The sequence below is a fragment of the Anastrepha ludens genome, chromosome 6 (assembly GCF_028408465.1).
Source record: "Anastrepha ludens isolate Willacy chromosome 6, idAnaLude1.1, whole genome shotgun sequence".
NCBI classification, from domain to species: Eukaryota; Metazoa; Arthropoda; class Insecta; order Diptera; family Tephritidae; genus Anastrepha; species Anastrepha ludens.
In genome coordinates this window covers 112,368,703-112,393,970 of record NC_071502.1, presented here as the reverse complement: position 1 = coordinate 112,393,970, position 25,268 = coordinate 112,368,703, and the positions used below count along the sequence as shown (strand labels likewise).

General features: G+C 39.6%; 1 protein-coding gene and 1 long non-coding RNA gene across 4 annotated transcripts in view; one reads left to right on the top strand and one right to left on the bottom strand.

Annotated features, from left to right (window-relative positions):
* LOC128868495 (uncharacterized) overlaps positions 1-1,150 on the bottom strand; it is a 39,471-nt gene extending 38,321 nt beyond the window's left edge. Inside the window, exon 1 of one of the 3 annotated variants that reach the window (XR_008455127.1) lies at positions 595-1,150. This is a non-coding gene — a long non-coding RNA (uncharacterized LOC128868495). The remainder of the gene's footprint in view (positions 1-594) is intronic. The other 2 variants (XR_008455128.1, XR_008455129.1) reach the window with 2 other exon arrangements.
* The window catches only part of LOC128868494 (protein sine oculis), a 117,226-nt gene extending 106,645 nt beyond the window's left edge, over positions 1-10,581 (top strand). The window contains exon 7 of the mRNA XM_054110641.1: positions 6,341-10,581. Coding sequence (XP_053966616.1) covers positions 6,341-7,001 — 661 coding nt within the window. The 3' untranslated portion in view covers positions 7,002-10,581. The remainder of the gene's footprint in view (positions 1-6,340) is intronic.
* The last annotated feature ends 14,687 nt before the right edge of the window (positions 10,582-25,268 follow it).

Sequence of the window (25,268 nt, the reverse complement as noted above, 5' to 3'; positions counted from 1 at the left end):
CACGTACTTTAACACAGATTTCTTTGCCCATTTTGGTTAAATTAACACAGCTACAATAGTAATATCGAAGAACTAAACTTCTTTCTAACTAACGGTATCTAGTAAAGACGCCTGAAGTGATTGGTAGCACTGTTTGAGTACAGAACTGCATTTTGTGTACTCCACTACAAAGCCGTATGCAGACTTTTCTGTGTTTGGAAAATGAATTTTGTTTGTTTTTGTTAATAAATATTTTTGGATTAACATTTTTTTGTTAAAATTTATTGTTTGTTGTTAGATTGGATTTGTTTGGAATATATTCTAATGCTAAAATGTTCACAGAAATCTCCAAACCTCGCTTTTCAATGGGGTATGTAGACTTTACTGTGCCACTGTATGTATATTTTCCCCCCTTGTGCACCCCTCTCGGGAGCTTAGGCCTCGAGAAGACTGAGTCTTGCGTTGGTTTCGTTAATCTATTTCTGAAAGGGTAGGGGACTAGCCTGCCGCTAATATATATTTATATATTTTTATTAAAGTAATATTAATTGTCATTTTATAAAACATTCACGTGCTATTGCGCAAGCCATTTATGATGCAACTGTAAGTGCTAACCTTTTTCCTTTCGCCTCTTTCTCTCCCCTACTAAGTTTCCACCATTTATTGCGATTATACTACTCTTATGTTTTGTTTTGAAATTTAAAACCTTCATCATAATTTTCTTTGCAATTCCGCACAAATATTTGTTTCTCTGTTTATTGTTGTTGTTGATGCACTTTTCTGATTTGTGTTATTGTTTTTGTTCTTAAATTTCCTTTGTTCTTTTCGCATTATAAATACTATTTACATTTCTCACTTGTTGCGGATTGGTAATCGCTGGTGGCATTCAAACGAAATGAACGAGAATAAAACAATAAACAATTAAAATCCGCAAGCAACAAAAAATAAACGAAAAAAATTGCAAAGCAATGCAATAATAAACAAAGCCGTTGGCTAACGCACTAAACCGACATCTTCCCCACGACCGCCACCACGGCGATTGGCTGTGTGGTGGCGTCTGTGCTGGCAAAGAAATGTGTAGTGACGACGACGATGAGTGTCAAACAACGGTACGTGGTACGTTTTAATTTACATTTAAGAGAATTTGATTTTGAAAAGTAATGGCAAGTGCGGGTGGCCTTGTTGAAATATTACGATTTATGAAGTAGTTAGTAGTGAAATTTGCAAAAATGCAGTGCAAAAATATTAGCATATGTATGAATGTGTATAAACACATTAAATTTGGTTGACGCAGCCGCAAATATGTGGAGCCTTCACTTGAAATTGTCTAAACATATGTAGGTGCATAATTCACATAATTTTTAATACTACCCAAACTTGCGAGTCCTCTTTATTTCGTAATATTTATACAAAACAAGCGGCCGAGTAGCCGTAGTTGCTAAAACCCGGTTCGAAGCCCTGGGTATGAAACACCAAATTATAGAAAACGTTTTTTCTAATAGCGGTCGCACCTTGACAGGCAATGGCAAACCACCGAATGAAGTTCTGCCAGGAAAAAAAGTTCCTCATAAAAACTATATGCCCCGAACGGGTCAGTTCGCCAGTTATACAATTTTTTTTTTTTAATATTTCATACATAAGCAATCACGGCGGGGCTTGGGGCTCAATTTTTGATAGTGATAGCTTACAAGGAAATTTTGAGGAAGTTCAGCAGAGAAAGGCCAAAAACAATGTTCAAAACCATCATTCCGAAAAGCTATAATCAATTAACTATACCAGCGATTCTTACCATAACTTGCGAGAACGAAAGAAAAACAATTTGAATATAAAATTTCACTAATTCATGCAATTTCAGCAGATTGGTTCACAATTTCATTAAACTACCTTAAATTATTTTCTGATTCCATTTCAAATCGCATTTTTGAAATAATTGTAGCGGATGATGGTCATTATTAAATAAAACAAATAACAGTTTACAGGCAAATCGTTTTTCCTCTTAACATTTTCCTGTCAAGGTAAAATAAATTTTAATTTACAACTAGCATAGAGAGAAGATGATTTTCTGAGAAAATAAACAAATTTTTGGCAAAAACTACTTTTCTTGACGACTCTGAAAAGAAATTTGACACAAAAACAGAATGAAAATATTTGGCCTTAATCAAGTGAGAGGGGTTGTATTTAAAAAATACGATGTCGCAAGAGCGGCTCAATGGGGTAGACTCAAACTTCCACGGTAGAAAGAGTTTTAGAAAAATTTCCTGAAAACAAGCGACGAGTTGGTACAAATTATAGCTTTATTTATTTCCATGATACTAAATGTTGTTATTTTTGTTTAATTGTGACTAAATTTCATTTTTCATTTAAAAAAAATTTTTTTTTGGAAAATAATTTTAGAAATATTTGCTGAAAATAAGCGGCGAGTTGGTACAAATTATAGCTTTACTTTTTTCATGACACTAAATATTGTAGGCCGCCGTAGCCGAATGGGTTGGTGCGTGACTACCACTCGCAACTCACAGAGAGAACGTCGGTTCGAATCTCGGTGAAACACCAAAATTAAGAAAAACATTTTTCTAATAGCGGTCGCCCCTCGCTCCTCATAAAAATGTCTGCCGTTCGGAGTCAGCTTAAAATTGTAGGTCCCTCCATTTGTGGAACAACATCAAGACGCACACTACAAATAGGAGGAAGAGCTCGGCCAAACACTCAAAAAAGGTGTACGCGCCAATTATACATATATATATTATGTATATAAATATTGTAGATTTTGTGACTGAATTTAATTTTTCATTAAAACATTTTTTTTGTTTTGCCTTTTTATAATGTTTTTTTCATAAGCCTATGTAACAATACCCAAAAAAACACCATAACCTCAATACATACCATCTCAAAGACAAATAAATATTCTTTATCGATGAAAATTGGTTCAAATATAAAATGATTTTACTTTAAGGTACTTTTATAAAAAAAAAATATCATTAGCGGAACCTCAAATATAGCCAAATATTCTGCTTCTAAATTTTGCTGGGGTTATTTTGTGGTCCTTTTATCTATTTTATCAGCAAATAATATAACATTGAACATTTAATTTGAGTTGCTTTCACAAATAATTTTTTTTACAAAAAACAAAACTTGTATTAAATGCTAGGAGCTATTTTTTTTTTTCCTCAAGAAATATGTAGTTATTTAACATATTTTGAGAGAATTATTTGAATAAATCTAAAGACCGCCACAAATATTTCTTTTTCCCCCGGATATTTTATTCTCGCACATGAGAGTGTTTTATCTCAACAATAGCAAAAGAACTATAACTCAACAGCCAATCATAAGTGCACCCACTGTAATGGGAGTGAAAACGGAAACCGGAAGGAAATAAAACACTGCGCTACATATGAAAACTCCCAAACCGCCAAGCGAAATGCTGCATATTTCAAAGAGATAACACATCATTAGGAAAGCAGAAAGTCAGAAAGACAAGCGACAGAAGAGCCCACCATGGCACGAGGCTGTTAAGTAAATTACATTGCGGTATTAGTGCGAGAGTGAGTGAGGCTTATTGAGGGTGTCACACTTCGTTTCATACTTATTTGCTCATCTAAAGGCACTTAGCAAAAGGCTGAGGTAACTGAACACTTGCTTTGGATGCACTTTAGGTGTACAATTGCAGTATAGCAGTGTGAGGGAGAAGCCGTCATCGCGCGTTAACTTGAGAGTGTTAGATTTGACTTTTATGCTTGATATACTCCTTCTCGTACTTTTGTGTCATGGTAGTTTTTGTTTTGCTTGGAATTAATATCAGCATATGTTGTTGTTGGTGGGAGGGATGATGTATTTATATGTATGTATGTAAGTGAGTAGAATGATTGAACAAATGCTCATGTATGGAATTTCACTTTGGGGAATTGGGAAGTCGTGTAATTGTCAATGAAAATAGTTAATAGTTAATTGTCGATGAGGTTTTGGTTGTTGTTATTGTCGCCACTGATGATTGTTGTTGATAGAAGTGAGTGGCTTTTCATTTATTTTTGTGTGTTTTTCCACGGAAGTGTGAAAATATGAATACACCAGGGAACGTGCAATTGCAGACAAGCAACGGCTGATAAAAATCCTGGTGTGACGTAAAAGAGCTGTATATTCTGCAATTGTATGTAGAGGTAGAAGAGGGTGAGTGAAAGTGGCTGCTGGTTTGGTTAATTACAAAAATATATACATAAATATGTATGTAGATTCTGTGGAAAATGTTTTTACTCTCTGCAAACTCTCGATAAATTATAAATTTTTACTTAGCTCTCAAAACAGATTTTACAAACTGTGGAATTTCTTGTTGTAAGCACTACACGTGGCCGAAATAGGAATAGAATAATAACAAAGTGCAAAAAGTGAATCATTTTATTTGCAAGCTACCGAATAGTTCAAAAAGCTCTTGCCGGATAAGCCAGAATAAAAATATTTTTATGTAATTACAATAATATTTAAATTAAATTTGTTGATTTTTATAATTTTTTCTACAAAGTTTGAAATGTGGACTTATATGGCGATTGTGATAATAATGAGCTAGAAAATAATAAACATTGAGCAAACGAAATAAAAATAGCCAAAATATTATGTACCTATTATTATTACCAGGGGTGTATATGTTTATAAAGGGTGGTTAAATTTCAAGGGCCGAAGTTGAATGTGAACCACACCAAAACGTCAATGACACCGTTGGACCCATTTCTTTGAGGTTATTTGAAAGAAAAGATGTACGTCGATAAGCCAGCAACAATTCAAGAGCTAAAGGATGAGATAATTCGGCACATTAACGGCATAGAACCTCAATTATGCCTCAGCGTCATCGAAAATTTGGACCATCGGATGGAGATGTGCCGCATGGGAAAAAGTTAAATTTATAAAGTTAATTACATATATACATATGTATGTATGTACATAAGAGTAATTTCCAACGAAACTACATTATTTTCGAACGATGCTGCAACAAGAGCAAATTTACTTTTTTTAATTTTAGCTGATAATGAGTCATCTCTCCGAGGTACTTCACAGCTTCCGAAATAAGTTCTATGCAAAATCAGCGGAATTCCATACGAAATGAAGTTATATGCGCACAGGCAAAATCGAACGCATGTATATTTGTATGTATGTGTGCTAGTATTTTGGTTAATGACCCAGATCTAGTTGTTTACGATGACAGCTTTGTTGTAGGTATTTGTCGTATCGCTGATCATCAACGCGATGATCAGCCAGCTTGTCGTTGATCTCGTACGCGAGAAGAGACAGGCAATCACAATTAGAAACGATTCAAAGCAGGCATTATCGAGAATGCGTACACAATTACAAGCATAATTATGTACGTATGTTCTTATGTGTAAAAATTTGAACGTGAGCGTATAAAATGGAATGAAGCTCTTTTGCACGGCACAACGTTTCTGATGCAGTGGTGGTATCATCATCAACCAGTCACATAATCATTATGTACTCTACAGTAGCCCTAAAAACCAAACCAACAAGAACAACAGCAATGAACGAATGTTTATCGTTTGCTCGTTGTGTCCCATCACTCCACAATAGCTCAGTCAATATTTCCCCTCAACTTTACGTAGCCGTGGTAGTCGTAGCCGAAGCGAGGCCGATGCCGTTGACATTGTTGTTTTGCTTAGTGAATACTAGAGGCTTTTAGCTGCCACTGGTGCTGTTGTTGTATTGTTTTTGTAGTGTGAAATTTGATATCCTCAAAAGAGCAGCAGCAGCAGCAGCAACGGCAGCATTAACTACAGAGACAGCAAATAAAACAACAATGCCAAGTGATGTATATACAAAGCAATAGTGGCAACAAAAAATTGTGTATTTCTACACGAAGAACGATTTTGACGACCGAGGCGCAATAAATGGGTTGATAAAAGAATGATGGCGTTGTAGTGGCAGCGAAGGGTAGTGTGTGATTTGTATTCGCCGTTAAGTCGCTTAATTGTTGTTGCAAGGATGTTGATGCGAGATATGATCATTTCTATGGATTTTATCATTGCATTGCCATCAGCAATTTTCTCTTTTCAATGGCAACAATTTTATTGGTATTAACAGCAATGCAATTATTTGATGTGCTGTGGGGAATTGGTATTTATAAAAATTCAATGATCGCGGCCGCTACTGCCGATTTGCTCAAGTACGTCATGCATTGTAGGTTTAGAGCTTACAGCGAATATGAAACCCCTTAATTCAAATACAAAAGTAGGCAGTCGATGCCAAAAATTAGCAGACACTTTTCATTAGTACTTCTCTCAATAGTTTTATATGTATTACAAAAAGCTTCTGCATCAAAAAACCATTTTTCTAATGCATAACTCTCTTACTCTTCTCTTTGCAGCGGCGCGTCAGACAAGCAACATTTGGACTCATCAAGCGATTCAGAGATGGAAAGTTCTCTTTTACAACAATCGCACAATGCAGGCAATAATAATCATCACCACCAGCAGCACCAAGCACATCAACATCAATCGCCACATCACCAACACCCCACGACCCACGTGCAATCACACCAGCCGCAATCACAGCAACAACAAACGCAACAACTATCTCCGACAGCGGCACTCAACAATCACCACCATCATCATCATCATCACCATCATGCCGCGGCTGCGGCTGCAGCTGCCGCTGCCGTCGCCGCACAATTACCGCAATCGCATCACACCAGCTCAGCGCCAAGTATGGAGCAAACGCATCACCAACACCCGCACAGCTTGAATGCCACACAATTGGTAGGACTCTCACCGAACTCCGGTGGTAGTGGTGGTAGCGGAGTTGGAGGCGCAAGTGGTGGCGGAGGTGCACTCAGTTCAGCGGCCGTAGCAGCAGCGGCTGCGGCTGTCGCTGCATCGACAAGTAAAAATGGCAATAATGCTGCTGCAGCAGCAGCAGCGGCAGCGGCGGCTGGACAAATGGCGCCGCTCTCGGTGGCATATCCGCACCTGCATAGCGTCATGGGTTCGATACCCATTTACGATATGAGCGAATATCAGCATTTATGATTCTAGTTGGAAACATCGGCAGAGTGGATGGCCAACGCGGCGGCAGCAGCGACGGTGGTGACGGAGCGTACAGCAGTGGCCACAGACGCGGGTAGAATGTCGTCGACAGCGGCAGCTTGTATGAGGCATGAAATGCAACAATCGGCGAATTTCTACTATTAAATGATTGCACCATAGGATGGCATAATGAATGGCAGGAACCAGTGAAACTAAAGGTGTTTTCCAACCCAAAATGTACATATGTATGTATGTATGCGTGGGCACTGACATTCAGGTGCTGTTCCGAAAATAAGGATTTCGTTCCCAACTGAAAGAGCTGCTTACGAGTAACATACCACATAATGGCACTGATGTATTAAATTGCTGCTAACGCGTTAGTTGGACACCTTGTACTGCATGCACCGTAGTAGGAGAAGTTAGCGTTCTTTCAATTCAAAGAAAAACTCATATTTCAATACTTGCATGAAACTTATTAAGTAATGTGTAAAGTAAAGAACATGAAGCATGAATTTTGTTATGAAAATAACGAAACATTGTAGAGAAAATCAAAAATATTACATTATTGTGTAGCGAACATATGTATGTATGTATGTATGTATGTCTTTTAAAGCGGAAATGTAACTACGACATGTAAAATAAATGATTATCATAATCTTAGCTAATAAAAAAAATGAATTGACGAATATAAAAATATGTATAAAATTTTAGATCTACAAAAATATTCGAATTCGGGCACGCCGTGAAATATAGTGAAACTCGTACATCATGCCGAAATACTTAAATATTAGCTGCTTTCGATTCACCAACCAGCTAGCGAGTTCCCTCGAATTCAACGCTACATATTATTCGGCAGCACTGCATTGACCATGTTTTGAAACATACGCAAAGAAAATAATGAAAGCAATTTGTTGTGATCAAAGAAAAATAAGCGAGACAAAATACAGCTAAAAATATACGAATGGGCAATGAACGATTAAAATTTGTAAGGATAAGTATAATCCGTAAAATATCGCTACTTACTCGTATTCGTTTGTGAGTTAAAAGACTAAAAGCAGAGTTGCTTGAACAACGCTAAACTGTTGTGGCCTTAACATAAAAATTTTCACTTGGCAAACAGCGAAACTCTCTCGCGAGCAGAGAAGGGGTGAATCGAAAGCAGCTATTGTTTTAAGCAATAAATTCTTAGATATTTAAACATTTTCAATTTTATTTAATCATCAGTAAAAGGTCTAATTATAACAAAAAACATTTGCTTCAAAACTACACTAACATTACTTTAAGCTAAAGTAGTACAGATTAAAATCAAAATAGCCGGAAAAAAAGTATACTGTTACCATGAACTTTCTATTCTGTTAAATAACATCTTATAGGTTCACTTTCTCACACTTCTCCTGTTTAAGCAGTTAAACAACAAAGTTATCTGTACGAGAGAGCTAACATTTATTTGAAATGCTAACAGTCACTTTACATAGTCATTTGTTGAGTGTTGAACGAATTTAAGAGGCAAAAATACGGAGTAGTATTGATACGGCATTTTGTTAAGGCACCTTTCTGGTATAGAGACGTGAATATTGAAGGCGTTGAAAATTGAAAAAAAGAACCAATCTGTATCTCAATTGAAAATCGTTTTTATTCATTAGATCAATTCTTTATTTACAAAAGAAAAAAATATTTTTTTCAATGACAATAATAAAAAAATTGCTTCCCCTGATATAACACATGTCACTGGCTTAATTGATTGGGCTGCTCAAGTACGTCTGAAAAAAAATTCGGTCGATTATTCATCAGGAGATATGTCGCTATGGTGAGTAGCAAATTTACAAAAAAATAATTTTTTTCTAGAGATTTTATCTATTTATTAGAAAAACAAAAAAAGATTTTTTCACATTCTCACTCTTAAATAAAACAGAAAAATTGATTTGCTATCCGTAAAAGCCACAAATCTACTCAAAAACATATTAAAAATTCACATCAATCGGTTCAGTACTTTTTGAGAAATTACCAACGCCAACTCAGAAAAAATATTTTCGAGAAAAACACGCTTAAAATTTCAAGCGACTGGGCGTTGTACTCCAAACCGGTCTTATTTTAAAGGACTGTAACGTCTAGACTACAACGAATTTCAATAAAAAGTATGTTTTTTAAGTATGTTTTTGAAAGTATAAACTATCATAACATGAAAAAAATCGATTTTTTCGAAGTTCTAGACCAGAAAGGTGCCTTAATAAATTTTTTTTTTCTACATTTATTGAAAAAAAATTTTTAGTCAACGTAAATTTAAACTGTTTGTTCGTGATAATCAAAAAAACAAAAAATAACTTAATCGTTCAAAGATTAATGTTTGCAGAATACCATTTTGATAGAAGAGAGATAAAGAAATATTCTATGGGCGGTCGAAAGAAAAATCACTTCGTATGGTGGCAAAGCCGGTTGGCTTTACGTTAGGAGATCTCGAAGTGCTGAAATGCACATTATCTGATTAATTGTCGCTCTCTAGGAACAACATGTCGAAAAACTCGTGTTTTTTTTTTGTTTTTCTTTTTTTTTGTTTTGATGAAATTATCATCCGAATGACTCGACAATTCAAAGGCGGTTGGTGAAAAAGTTTCAAGAAACTGGTTATGTCGAAGATAGTAAAAGAACTGGCAGAGCAAAAACTGGACGTTCTGTTGAGAATATTGCTGCTGTAGCGCAAAGTGTTGCTGAACAACCTTCAACATCAATACCTCGACGTTCTCAAAAACTAGGCATTCATGAATCGACTGTTTGGCGGATTTTACCTGTAGACATGCTCATGATGGACCTTTAAATGATGTCATTTTTTAATAAAAATAGTGAGACCTGAAAGAATCTAAATGTTTACCCTTTTTTTTAAACAACACCTAAGCGCGTCTTTGAAAGTCACTTTATAATTGACGCTTACACCTTTTATTGGGTGTTTGGCCGAGCTCCTCCTCCTATTTGTTGTGTGCGTTTTGATGGCTGAAATGAAGGGACCCACAGTTTTAAGCCGACTTCGAACGGTAAATAATTTTTCAGCAAACACGGGCCCTACCGAATGGTGATCAAGCACAATCACTATTCGGTTACGACGACCGCGCCTAACTATCTAGTTCGAACAAATTCTTTGAACTGTGAGTAATTTTGATGTTTAATGTCCACTAGTTTTGTTTAAAGTTAATTTTATTGAATACAGAGCCCGTTAACTTAATTTAATTTTTTTAAAACAGTCGCAAACAGATATGAATTTAATTTAATTAAAAAAAAAAAGATTTTTTCTTGTTTCGATAAAAAAAAATATTTCCACATCTTTTTGATTGAGTTTCACTTTGTTTCACTGTACATATTTATAAATATACGAATATATTGTATTATAATTTTTAACTAGCTATTTAAATGCATATAGTAGTTAAGCAGAAGATTTTGTAAATAGAGGCAATTCAATTACACGTAAAAACATTAAATATAAAATCGAATATGTGCAAAATAAAATCATATTTTCTTGTAGTATTTAATTTTTGTTATTATATCGAATATATTAAATTATTTAAATGTATTATAAATTTAAAAAATGTTTGAAACCCAACACTGATAAAAAAGAATATTTAAAAAATAATAAAATTATAATAATGCAAATGAAAAAACAACTATACCTTTTTTAATTTTTTATATCGGTTAGAGAAAACGGACTCGAATTTATCTTGAATTTTACCACATGAATTGCCATCGGACAGTGTCGTGCTAAGATTTCCCCAGAACAATGTTACAACTTTGTAAATGCTGTCACTTAACACACTCAGCCGTCCGCTGGTAACAGTTTTCTGCTAAAGTTTTCAGCTTATTTCTCATATTAGAAATATTCAGAGGCTGCAGCCGTCGCCAGGCCTTTCTGTCAAACAAATTTGCAAACTTGCCAACAGCCAATCGGAATAATAATTCCGAATCTAGAATCCCAATTATTATTAGAAAACACTCGAGTGTTTTGCAACCACTCTAATTTGGCAGGCTGTCTAATATTATACTTATATATCTTTTATTCCTGTTTACTTATTAAATATTCCAAGAAACCTTTTCTTTTTTTGCTATTCCATTATAAGCATCTGAAACACAAATTCTTTCAATCATTTTTCATTTTTTCATTGAGATGTTCATTTTCTGCTTATTAACATAATCCACACGTGTTACATGTGTGCGGGCGTACACAATGGCAATTCAAGTGTCAACTGTTAAACAGCATTTGTACAGAAACAAATACACTATTTGTGTGTGTTTGTATGCGAGCCAATATTCATTGAACATTCCGGTGCTCTCCGAATATAATCGCACTTAATCGTATGAAAGTACGCCAATGTATGAAAGGTCTATTCATCGAACGTGCAAGTGTGACGGGTAGTATGAAGAGGTCAGCCCTTTCTCTCTGTTATTCTCTATTAATGTTAAATTACCCACTAAGCGGATTTTCTACTACTTAACACCCACTTAGTGCTTTGTTTTTTTTCTTTTCTTTGCGGTTTCATATAAATATTTCGATGTATGTGTGTGTGTGCCTGCTTTTGTAATTAAGTCATTGTTGTTTACAATGAGTGGAAATGTCATTATGTGGCATTCATTAGAAAAGTACTGTAACATATGGGATTTAAAAACGTTTTGGCCAAGGCTTAATTTTCTTAAACCCGTTTGGTGTGAAATTGATTGTATGTTTTTTCTGCAAGGCGAAAACAAAGATAAATAAAAATAAGAAGTAGTAGAAGGGTTGGCAGAAATAAAAAAGGTCGTCTGTGAGGATGTGGATTGGAATAATCTGTACATAACCGCCACTGAAAATATGGGAATACCTTGTACTGCCTCTTGAGCGTCGTGTGACGGAGGCGTACTTAAGTTTTGGATATTGCAACTAAACTGTATTTTAACTTCTACCTGTCACTATCCACATCTTCTTCAAGTTCTTTTTCGAAAAAGCGGTCCCTATTCCTTTCGATAATGACCGTTATTGGTCCCACACTCCTCGTAAGCCCAGTAGAAATCGTTTTTCGTGGTAAATTCGATCCGGAAGAGCATTTGTGACAATCAATAGACGACATCGTTAACTAATGCCGACTTCTAACGTTTTTTCTGCAGTAGGCACATGCGAGTCTTGGTTACTTCAAGGCAATAAGTCAATGTCAGCTCTTCGTATTTTCCGCGAAGAAGAAGAAGAAGAATGTGAGCTGGCTTTTCACCTGCCACAAGGTATGGGAAATGATTTATTATTTTTCGATATGGCTCTGTAAATTGATTTGTTTCGGGTTCTGATGCAGTCGCGCAGCCTCACCTATTTAGCGAAGATTTTGATATGTGCACCCAGCGGCTCAAGACGCAAGGCATAAAACAGCAAATTATAGAAAAAGTTGTTTGTAATGGTCGCCTCTCGGCAGGCAATGGCAGTGACTTTCTTTTCATAGAAAAGCCATTTGCCGACCGTAAAATGGCCGTAATGCTCTTAAAGTAGCAGCAACAGAACGATTATTTTCATAAAAAATTTGCACGATTTGCAATCGTTGCTCAAGTGTGTAGCGTTCCATGATGAAATGTATACTAACGAAGTTTACAAATGACAAGCGAAAAATAAAAAATATTGCGTCGTTCGCCCTCCCTATCGGAAAAAAGTTGAAGCGCACCTATTGAATAACCGTATATATACAGGGTGCATACGATATTTGAGGACAGCTTGTGAGTAAAACTAATTAGCTTTTATTTTGAACGAAATTTAATGAAACTTCACGAATTTGTTTACACAACATTAACCTTTTTTAGTTACATCTATAAAACTATTCAATAAAATTTCCATTAGCTGCAATAACCTCCTAGATCCGACCCTGGAGACGATTGCATGCCCTAATGTTATTTATTCAAATTGGCCATAACGGTATTAATTGCAGCCTTCTGAGAAGGAATGGTGCTATGTAGATTCTTATTGGTTTCACGTCCCGTACGTAGTCAGGGAGTTAGGTGCCCATAAGTTCACTTTTTCGGGCGGTTCAGGGTGTTTAATTTGGATAAGAAGCCGTTTTGATCAAATAACTCGCTGTTCTAGTGGCGCAGGATTTATACCAGAAATCTTCATGGAAAACTCGACGGATAATACAAACTTTCAGAAGCATTAAACTCCCTCGCAAGGGCTCTCATTGATTTTGAAGTGTCCTCGCTTGCATGATGATGATCGCTTGCACTTATTGAATAAAATCTGCAGGTCGGGCAGTTTCAGAACGTTCCTCGTGTTTTTTGCGTTTTGCAAGAGATTCTGCATTGCCGCCTGATACTTCCAATTCACGGAAGGTTCCAATTCGAACCTTGTGATTGAATGAAAGGGCGCACATAAGAAAATTAGGGTGTGATTTGCACATATAGCAAATATAACTGTCTCAGCATGTCTCTTCATTTCTTGAGTTACGTTGCAATTCTATATGTCTTATCTGAAAAAGTTTAAAAATAAAAATAACGGTTTGGGGAAGTTATAGCCACATATATGCATGTTCTCAATTACTATTATTGATTTTTTATGATTTTCTTTTTTGACTTTCTAGTATTTTCTCAATATAAAAAATATCGTGCTTTAAGCTTAAGCTGCATACCAAAAATTGTTCTAATTCTAAATTCTCATTAAAAGCTGTGGCGGTGATTTGTAGAATTTTTTAAATGTTTGTTTAAGCTTTGAAATTTGGATTTATATGACTTTTGTTAGATCATACTTTTATAAAATAAATAATAAACATTAAAAAAAAAGTATTCACAATTGGTCAAAATGTTGTGTGCTACCATTTGTCACGGGTTCTATACTCAACTGCCCGACTGCCAGTAAATAAATATACCTTTGCATGAAAGGGCTGTCATTTGTAGCTCCAAAAATCAATGCAGCTTCTTTACCGTACCGCACCCCCCGTAACTTTTGGGATTCGGTTATGCCTTTACGAAGGGGTTAGGAGTAGTCAGAGAATTGTTTTTTTTTTTTTGGATTTTCTTAAAGTATAATATTTTAAAAATATTGTGTGAAAATTTTAAGTTAATCCGACAAATACTTTCAACAATTAACAAAGGGCGCTCGGGCGCTCCGTTAATCGATAGCAAAACTTTAAATGCGTTTTTCTTAAAACTATGTATGTTTTTTGAACTGGTGATGACTGCAACTTAAAAACCGCTTGGTAGATTTCAATAAAATCTATACTGCTTTTGAAAAACATAAAAACCTCGATTTTTTATTATACAATTAATTGTCGGTTTTTTCTCGAAAATCTGAAAAATATTTCCTGAGGCCGCCATATTGTTAATTTTGAAAAAAGAGCTTCGAGGCACAAGATTATCTATTAATAAAACTAATTTTTCTTGTCCGATTGATTTTAGATGAATCGCCAAGGACTTTTGATGATCACCGCAAGGGACTTCTGGAGAAACGGGCTCCAGACAAACAGCTATAACTTTCCCAATTATTATTACTTTTTTTTTTTAATTTTGCTTAAGTCAAGTCGAAACATTGTATTAATGCTATGTTTTTATTTTTGTAAAATAAAGCAATTGACTAGCAAACAAAATTATTGAAAATCATAATTTTTTCGGGCCTCTGACTACCCCTAACCCCTGAAGGCATTAGCCAATCGGGTTGCGCAGCGTTTACCTCTACAGGTATTTTAATTGCAAGCCCATTATCCTCTCAACACGTGCATGGCGCAATGTCGCCGCTAATAGGCAGCAAAAATAACTTCAAATTGAAGGTTATGATATGAAGTATGAACTTCATAGAAAAAATCCGTTAATATGAATGTGCATGTATGTATGTATGTATATATAAACACAAATTATTTACCACTACCACTAATTAAATCAACCGAAATGAGATATTAAAGCACACAACTCAAATTTGCCATACAATATTCATTCGGCTCCGAACGCCGTTGCAAATCTCATTAAAGGGTTGCTATGAAACTGACCGCAATGATTGTAGACTCGTTCAAACCCTCAACAACGTTACAACAACTGTTACCACCCCCATAAGAAAATTCGAAATTGTGCAGTGGAGGCTAGAGGGCGTGTCGTCCTTGACAACGCCACCCAGTGATGTAAATTTCGGTGTATTTCTCACATTTGTTGCAATCGTAGTTGTTTTCTTTGATGTAATTTTTTGTTGCTATTACTCATCACCGCCGCTCTTTGTCAGCTTAGTGGTCGATTATGTTTTCCTTTCCATCATTATACCGTTAAGTGAAGTGCCAAATGCGACGCGCTGGTTGGCTGGCAAGTGCCGCGTAGCGTTGCCAACCACTCAGTCACTAAGTCACATGCACAGTTGGTGATACTTTGAGGGTGGTTTCCGGCTGTGCTCGATTGAAGCGAAATGCTTATTTGGTCCATTTTTAGCTCTTTAAAAAACATACAGTTATTTTTACGAGAACAACAGCATTTTCCTAATGCCCGACACGTGCGGACCAACAGCCGTCTTCAGCACCACCGTTACCACACACGTCTTTACCGCCTCCCCGCTTTAACCTGACTGCTAGCAACGCTTTGTATCAATGTATCGCATTTCATAATATTTTGACTTTGGCTGGTGGATTAATTAACTCGCACAGACGCTTCGAATTGATGAATGAGTGCATAGGATATGCTTTCTTTTTGTTTTTCTCAATAATTCAGATCTCCCATTCTCAATATTCTATAAATTATTGAATATAAAGTAAAATATGTACATACAGAGTCCGGCACTCGAAGTGTAACCAATTAAAAAGGCCATACATTTAGTTAGGGAAATTATTTTTATTCAATTCAAAGTAAAAAATATGTGAAAATAATAAAAAATTAAGAATCAATTTACTTTTGTTCGATATGACCACCTTTTGCTTTGACTATGGCCTTGAGACCGTCCAGCTAGCTGTTCGAATGTGACTTGGAGTTATTTTGCCCACTCACGGACAATGGCTTTTTTCAGCGCCTCCAGACTGGTGAATATTTTAGTTCGGACCTTGATCTTCAAAATGACCCTAAGAGAATAATCCATCGGATTCGCGTCTGCTGAATTTGCGAGCCAGTGGGTGGACGTTATGAAGTTCGAGACGTTGTTTTTTAGCGATTCTTGGTTCACCAGAATATTTTCCCGATAATATTTATCCTTTACCTTGACGCCAGGCTCGATGAAAACGTTTGGAGAGCGCCCATCTGCGGTTACAGCGGCCCAAACCATTACTTGTGGCGGGTGCTGCCTCCTGGTGGCCAATCGATGACTCAAATTCTCGTATTAACAGTCGGTCAAATAAACCCTATCGTTTTGGAAGTTTACGAATTGCTCAATTTGAGAAATTTTCTCAAATTGAAAACACAATGTTCGGAAATTGACCACTTTCGACCAAGCGAAGCAACTCCTTCGCTCTCTCAAGTCTGACTTGTTGCTGCTTTGGTGTGAGATCAAGCGCCTTTTGGATATTGTAGGGGTTAACTTTGAGATAATTTTTCAGTACGCGGCGGATGCTACGGTCAGATATTTTCAGTTCTTTCGCCATTTGATTGGCACTTCGTCGGGGATTTCGCTCAAGTCATTTCATCACTTTTTGAACCATTTCACGTGACGTTGCAGTCTTAATGACCACCTCCATGACGTGTCGCGATGCTACCAGTATCATTGTAAGGAGTGCGATAAACAAAAACTGTATTTACTTTAAGATGCTCGAGCTCACGAACAATCGCTGCTTGTGATTTTCCAGCCAAATATGATGCAATCACACTATTACGTTTGAAATTCATTACTGATTTTCTTTTTTCGCCATTACTCTCGACAAAACTCTGGACTGTCATTTAGACAAAGGGCATCAGCTGCGCGAGCGGTTTAAAGTTGGTTACACTTCGAGTGCCGGAGCCTGTACATACATGCCGCATGGAAGCTGGAAGCTAATATAGTAAAATTCTCCAATACAATTTATAATACGAAATTGTGTCAAATCCCACTAAATTCTGAATATAAGCTTGGGAGATATACATATATGGTCATTAAAATAGGTACCCCATACGTTCATACGCAAAATGTAAGTGTTTTAAATTTCATTTTTCAAATGTTTATTTATTCATCGATTTATACTTTATCTCCTTCAAGGTAGTTCCCCTCAGATATAATACACTTGTGCCAGCTTTTTTTCCGATCCTCGAAGCTGTTCTGATATGCACTTTTTGGTATGTCATTGAGCTCTCTCAGCGATTTGGTTTTTATCTCCTCAATCTTCGCAAAACGACATCCTTTCATGGGTCTCTTTAGTCTTGGGAACAGAAAAAAGTAGCAAGGGGCCAAATCTGGTGAATACGGTGGCTGAGGCATGATAACGGTGCTGTTTTTGGACAAATAATCTCTCACAAGCAAAGATGAGTGAGCAGGTGTGTTATCATGGTGCAAAAGCCATGCATTTTTTCCCACAATTCTAGGCGTTTTTTCGTATTGCTTCACGCAAACGGGGCATAGCTTCACGGTACTACTCCTTATTTACTGTACGACCTTGCGGTAAAAACTCCTGATGCTCTACGCCATAGTAATCGAAGAAAACAGTGAGCAAAACCTTGATATTTGATCGCCATTTGACGTGCTTTTTTGGGTCTTGGCTCTGCTGGGCTCTTCCATTGGGACGATTGGGCTTTGGTTTCGATGTCATAACCATACACTCACGTTTCGTCACCAGTTGTGACCCTTTAAGCAAATGAGCGATGCTCATGCGACGTTGTTTTTGGTCAAAATTCAGCAATTTTGAAATGAACTTCCGGAAAGATTACATAAGCTGAGCCAACCGATATCCCAACTACCTCAGGAACTCCTCTAATTGTGATTCGACGATTCTCCATAACAATTTTCTTCACTTTCTCAATAGCTATGAGAGTCAACCACAATAACGCAAGGCAGATATTGGTTGACGGATGCCTGATCGAATTTGTCAATAGCTTGTGTTACCTCGGCTGCATGATCCCGGCAGATGGTGGAGCAGATGAAGATGTCAACTGCAGGCTAAACAAAGCTAGGTCGGCATTCGGGCGAATGCATACAGTAATGCAAATCTCCAGACGCACTAAACTACGAATATACAGATCATGCGTAAAGTCAGTATTGTTGTGCGGAAGTGAAACATGGCTGGTCTGTAACACCGTCTTTCATCAACAAATGCCTCCGCATCATCTGCAGAATATTCTGGCCAAACACCATCAGTAACGACACACTGTGGATATTAACAAGTGAAGAACCCATTCTTAGGCAAATCAAACGCAGAAAGTGGCGATGGATAGGTCACACATTGAGAAAAACACCAGATTGCATCACGCGAATGTCACTGGACTGGAACCCGCAAGGGAGCAGAGATCGCGGAGACCAAAAAACACTTGGAGAAGGTCGATGCTGCGCGAACTAGCAAATGCCGACATCTCATAGGACAGTGCAAAAACAGCAGCACAGAACCGTGTACGATGGAAAAATCTTGTCGAGGCCCTAAGCTCCCGAGAGGAGTGAACAAGGTTGGGAAAATATCTATTTTTTACACAAAATTTGATGCGACTTCTTTGATCCATTTTGTTCGATAGCCGAAAATCGCCGAACACGCAAAATACTTCGCTTATTTATGCATCTCATAAACAAACTAAACGTTCTATATTTTGCTAAAACCGTGAGCCGCTCAATAATTACCGCAATACTGCAACCCTGTTGCTTTATTGATATCTGTTGCTGATAATCAGCTGATAGTGCGCAGCAATATTGCAGACTTTATTTTGCGTCGAACGTGTTATTTAAAAAAATGGAATTTTTAACATTTTTGATAGCAGATGAGCTAATGGAAAGGGGTGGAAAAATTTTCGTTGCAACTGATCTCTTGTAGCGCTTATTTTTGTGAACACACCTCGTACATACATACGGTATCCAAATGATATTGATGCAATACTTTTATAATATATAATTTATACTTATATATTTTTTGTATTCTTAGGTTTTAGAAAACGCCCAAACTCTAACAATCCGATGTTGCATAAGGCTGATTATACTTGCCATAACCACTATTAACCCTTCACGGCCGAAAGGCCCCAATATAGGGGCATGCAAATAATTCAGTTTTCATTTAATTTACTTATCATCAGTAGTTTTCTTTAAGGGATAATATAAAGTTAGAAGGCCGAAAAAAGCGAATTTTCCAAATTTTTTTCTGAGAAAACTCTTAAATTTATTTATCTAAAAATTTGTACACATATTATGTTATCTTTGACTGTATTTTAAGACTTAGTATTAATAAAAATATTTATTTGGAAAGGAGCTACAGCTGATCTCCGAGAGCTCCTCTCAAAATGACGTTTTGCGGTGACCACTATATCTCTGAACTGGATGCTCTGAAATTAAAAAACCAAACAGATTTCGTTGTAGTAATGTTAAATTTAGCAATTAATCGAACGAATAAGCAAAATAAATTTTTTGACGAAATGGCGGTTTCTCAAAATACAAAAAAAATCAGTTTTTCACCAAAACTTAGCCTAAAATTGTTAAAAGAAAAAAATATTAATCAATGAGAAAAAATCTTCGATTAATTACTAAAAAATATATTTAAGACGCTCGTGTTAAAATTTGAAACTAATCGGTTTAGCCGTTTTCGAGTAATGTTGGTCACCCGCTCTGAAACACCATTTTGAGAAAAACGCGTTTAATGTTTGAAAAGCACTTTACATAGGACAACAATGTTTTTTCCGGAACGGTATTACATTTTCTGTGTGTATTCTTAAATATATGTATGTAAATTAACAAATATTATGGCCTTAGACAGCCCTCAAACCACATCAGGGGTAGTGAAGTCCTGTAAATCCAGGCTGAACTATGTCGGTAGACATAATAGCCTGATGCTAACATGGGTCCCGGGACACGTGGGTATCGCGGGTAACGAGACCTCTGAATCCTTAGCTAAGATGGGCTCTGAAGCCAACTTCTTTGGCCCAGAGCCCGCTTTGCCACTCCCCTCTGCGGCCATCACGGCCACGGTTAGCAAATGGGTAACTACTACCCACAAGCGAGCTTGGCAGGCTGAGAGAGGCTGCAGATGGACAAAACTGATGTTACCTGTCATGTCCGATCGACTGTCGCAAACCCTTCTGTCATTAAGCAGAGGGGAGTGCAGACGGCTGGTTGGACTGATGACGGGCCACTTTCTGTGGGCAAAGCACATGGAAAGGTTGGGCATCTCAGACAGTGTACTCTGCCCAGCTTGTGAAGAGGAGGATGAGACGGCGGACCACTTCCTGTGTGTCTGTCCCGCCTTCGCCCGAATCAGGTTTGAGGTCTTTGGCACTGATGTGTTAAGAAGCGACCATCTTGGATCCTTGGCACCACAAGATCTACTCAGATTTCTTCGGAGATCGGGTAAATTTAAAGAAAATTAAAAGGGAATCCAAGTGTAGTACAATGGACTCAATTAATGTCTGAGTCCAGTTTAAATGTTTAGTTTAAGTTTTCATCCTTATAAACTTTTTAGAATTTCATCTAATTTTCCGTCGTCTTATGGACAAGTATTACGATTTTTTCACGTAAACACCCCACTGCAAAATTAAAACACATCATTAGTTTTGTACAAAAATATACTTCATACTACACAAAAAACTCAAATTCATATAATTCAAGATTTCCAATTTTGTGCAAAAATTTTCAAAACTCATCCAAACTTTGAACTTTCTAACCAGATTTTTTCTAGATATGCAGTTTTATAGACCATTGAATTTTAAGACACCAGGACAATTTTAAGACACCGCAAGTTTAAAGTGACTACAAAATACCGTTGATTTTTGAAAAGTGTTCTACCCTCAGGGTTAACGGCTTTTCTGCCACACAAAGTACACACTCGAACCCTCAACACCCGATTCTTGGGTATATATGTGTGGATGTGATATCAGTGATGCGATGAGATGATGGGAGATGTCAGTGATTTATTTGAGGCAGGGATTTAATTAGCGTGCACATTCGCTGTTGGATGTTTGACCGAGCTCCTCCCTCTTTTTGTTAAATGCGTCTTGATGTTATTCCGCGAATGGGGGGACCTACAGTTTTGTGTCGCCTCCAAATGGCAGATGACTTTTGGTATGCCAAAAATGCACACTAAGATTCGGCATTGCCTGTCGAGAGGCGACCACTATAAGAAAAAACAACTGGTTTTATAATTTTTGTGTTTCATGCACACAATGGGTTTCGAACCCGAGCGAACCCATTCCCATGGCAGCCGGTTCTACGTTACCGGAATGACTCGGGTTTTTCCCGACCAAGGGCTGCCGCCCCAGTACACTAGCCCTGTCTAGTATATCGTATATCACCCCACCCCTTACGTCACAGAAGCAAACTCTCGCAGCAAACCTGCTCCAAATGCTTCTCCTCAGGGCTGGAGTCGAATCCAACCCTAGGCCAGAAGTATTCTACTGCTGCGTCTGCCATCAACGGCTTCACCCGAACTCCACCTCGGTTAGGTGCAATAAGTGCAACGGGTGGAGCCACCTTAAGACCTGCTCAGGCCTTAAGTCGCACAGGGAGTGGTCCACACGGTATGTGGCCACGTGTTGCTCCCGCCAACAGGCGTCTGATGCCTCCACGGCTACCACACCCCCTGATAGGCCGGCACTACCAACCGCCACCACAACCCACACCTCCACGGTGAGGAGCCTATCGGAGCAACACAACTCCCCTTCAACCCCTCCCATCCCTTCCTGCTCCAACCCCAGTGCGGGGACAAACCAGCAGCTCCTGGTCCCCCGTACAGTCTGTTCCGTGTGTCAGACCGTAATACCTCGGAATCTGGTATCAGTCCAATGCAATTCCTGCAGTGGCTGGTGCCATTTTCGGAGATGTTCCGGCCTGCGCACCACCCGTGAGTGGACAACTGCCTACGTTGCCCCCTGCTGCAGAGCTCTGCACCCACTACCGCCCCCGGAGGCGCGGCCGCCCACCACCATCAGGCCGCAACAACCACAGTGGATTGCGCAGCAGGTCCAACGTAGACAACCCCACGCGTCCCTCACCCCCCGGATTACACTGACCTCACCGGGAAGCTTCAAGCTTCTCCAGTTTAACTGCAACGGACTTACGAGTAAGGTCGACGAGATAGTCGACTTTATGAGCCGGCACAGTATTAAAATAGCTGCGGTCCAGGAAACAAAGTTGCACGCTAGGTCATCTCTGATCACCAGGGATGGCTATAACGTGCACAGACACGATCGCGAGCGAGACAATGGTGGTGGCCTAGCGTGCATAGTCCACCACACAGTGTAGTATCGTCTCATCGATAAAGGAATCGACCGCAGGGACAGCACCTTAGAACGTCAAGGCATAGCTGTCCGGTCAGGCGATTCCGAGCTCGAAATATTTAACGTATATATACCCCCTGTCACCTGCTGCCCGGCAGAATATCACCCTGATACAGGTGCGCTCATCACAGGTGAAAACCGATTGGTTGTAGGTGACTTTAGTGCGCATCACGATCTTTGGCATTCAAGCCTGCCAAATGATCGTAGGGGACAGCAATTGGCAGAGCAGATAGACGACTCGATATTCAGCACTGTGAACAACGACGCCCCCACCAGGGTAGTGGGCAATTGTAGCAGCTCGCCTGACCTAACAATAGCTAGCGCGGGTCTGATAAATAGCATAACGTGGCGACCTATGCTATCGCTTGCATCAGACCACTTGCCCATTATCGTCTCGATTGAGAGACCTGCCGACTTCGTTTCCGCGAATCACCGGACCTATTTTAACTTTAAAAAAGCTAATTGGGCCGGCTTCACGGAATTCACCGAGGACACCTTCGCCGCTCTTCCCATCCCCACTGATGTGCGCGTGGGCGAACGCGCATTCCGCAAGGTGCTCACAGCTGCTGCGGCTCGCTTCATCCCAGCTGGATGTTATAAGGACATCCGTCCTCATTTCCCAGCATAAGCAGCCAGTTTAGCAAACGAGCGTGACCACCTACGCCAGGCCGATCCCGGGGATCCCCGCATAAGGGATCTCAATTTGGAGATCCGGCAACTGGTAAATCAACATAAGCGGACTAAATGGGTTGAGCACCTGAAGACTTGTAACCTCACCTCCGGAGTGAGTAAGCTCTGGTCCACCGTTAGGTCCCTGTCGAACCCGACGAAACACAACGACAAGGTGGCTATCACCTTCAACGGTTGTACTTCGTCGGACCCGAAGAGATGCGCGAGCTATTTTAGCCGGCTGTTTACACTGCATCCTCCGGGCGACAGAACCAAACGTCGTGTTACCAGAAGGCTGCACAAACTGACGAACGACAGTGCGCCACTTACTTTCTCCGGCGATGAGGTTCAGGGGGCCATCAACAAGTCGAAATCATCGAAAGCCATTGGCCCTGACGGACTAAACGCGCTGATGCTGAAACATCTGGGACCCCTGGGAGTAGGATACCTCACAAGGGTCTTCAATTTGTCTCTGGCCACTCTCATCATCCCTGACAAGTGGAAAGCAGGGAGAGTGGTCCCACTATTGAAACCTGGGAAACCCGCCAACCAAGGGGAGTCTTATCGGCCGATAACTCTCCTTTCCCCAATAGTGAAGACACTTGAAGCCCTCCTACTCCCACTCTACACGACACACCTGGCCCCAGCCCCACATCAGCACGGATTCCGACGAGTGCACAGCGCCACCACGGCACTCACCGCCATAAACGCCCAGATAAATCGCGGGCTTAACCAAAACCGCCCCTGCGAGAGGACTGTCCTAGTAGCGTTGGACCTAAAGAAGGCTTTCGATACAGTCAGCCACTCCACGCTACTAGATGATATTTATCAGTCGACACTCCCGCCAGGGCTGAAGAGGTGGTCCGCGAACTACCTGAGCGGTCGGCACTCGTCAGTGATTTTTCGAGATCAAATGCCAAAGCAGAGGAAGATTAAGCAAGGTGTACCGCAGGGTGGTGTCCTTTCACCCTTGCTGTTCCCTTTTCTACATCTCGAAGCTCCCCCAACCACCAGCGGGAGTTTCCCTGATCTCATACGCTGACGATTGCACGATAATGGTGTCGGGCAATGACATTGATGGCCTATGTTCCAAAGTGAACAACTACCTCACCGACCTTTCTCGCTTTTTCACTGCGAGGAATCTCCAACTTTCCCCCACCAAGTCCACGGCGACCCTTTTCACCACCTGGACAAAGGAGGTAAAGCTGTCCCTTAAGGTAAAAGTCGACGACACACCAATTCCGACTGTGAATAACCCCAAAATTTTGGGTGTAACCTTTGACAGCTTGCTCTCCTTCTCTGCGCATACAACCGCAATTGCCACTAAAGTCCAAAATCGCAACAAGGTCCTCAAATCACTGGCCGGCAGCACTTGGGGCAAAGTCAAAGAACTGTTGCTTTCGACATTTAAAGCAATTGGCCGGCCGGTTCTAAACTATGCTGCGCCTGTCTGGTCGCCTGGTACTAGTGATTCGCAGTGGACAAAGCTTCAGACATGTCAAAATACCGCCATTCGGACAGCGACCGGATGCCTCCTGATGTCACCCATACAACACCTACACAACGAGGCACAAATGCTCCCAGTAGCGGAGCACAACAAATTGCTCAGCAAGCGGTTCCTGCTGGGGTGTTACCGCAGGTTTCACCCCTGCAGACACCTGCTTGAGCCTGAGCCGCCTCCCAGGCACGTCAGGAGACACCTCCTCGACTACGCTGACGAACTCCAGGACAAAACTGACCGAAACCTACTGGACCGGACAGTATTTAGACAGTCAATAAACGACATTCACCGGGAGACCGTTACCACCTTCATGAACTCCCGTCCTGTGAATGCCGTAATCGGAGTCCAACCACCACCTATTGCAGATGAAGAGCTCCAGCTTCCCCGTGAGACTCGTGTAACATTGGCACAATTACGTTCTGGATATTGTAGCAGGTTAAACTCCTACTTATCCAGAATTGACCCCGACATACCAAACACATGTCCGGCATGTGAAGGTACCCCGCACGACACTAACCACCTCTTCACATGCCCCCTCAATCAGACTCATCTAACCCCCCTCTCCCTCTGGACCCAACCTGTCGAAACAGCACGTTTCCTGGGCCTACCCCTAGATGAGCTAGACGAAGACGACCGATGATATACTTACACTGACAGGGCTAACTATGCTGTTAAAACAACAACAACAACAACAACAACCCGAGCGCTAACGAATACTTCTGCGTGACTAGCTACAGAACCGGCTACAGCGGCCGCAGAATTTTGCGAAAAGGAAATCTATGTTGCTG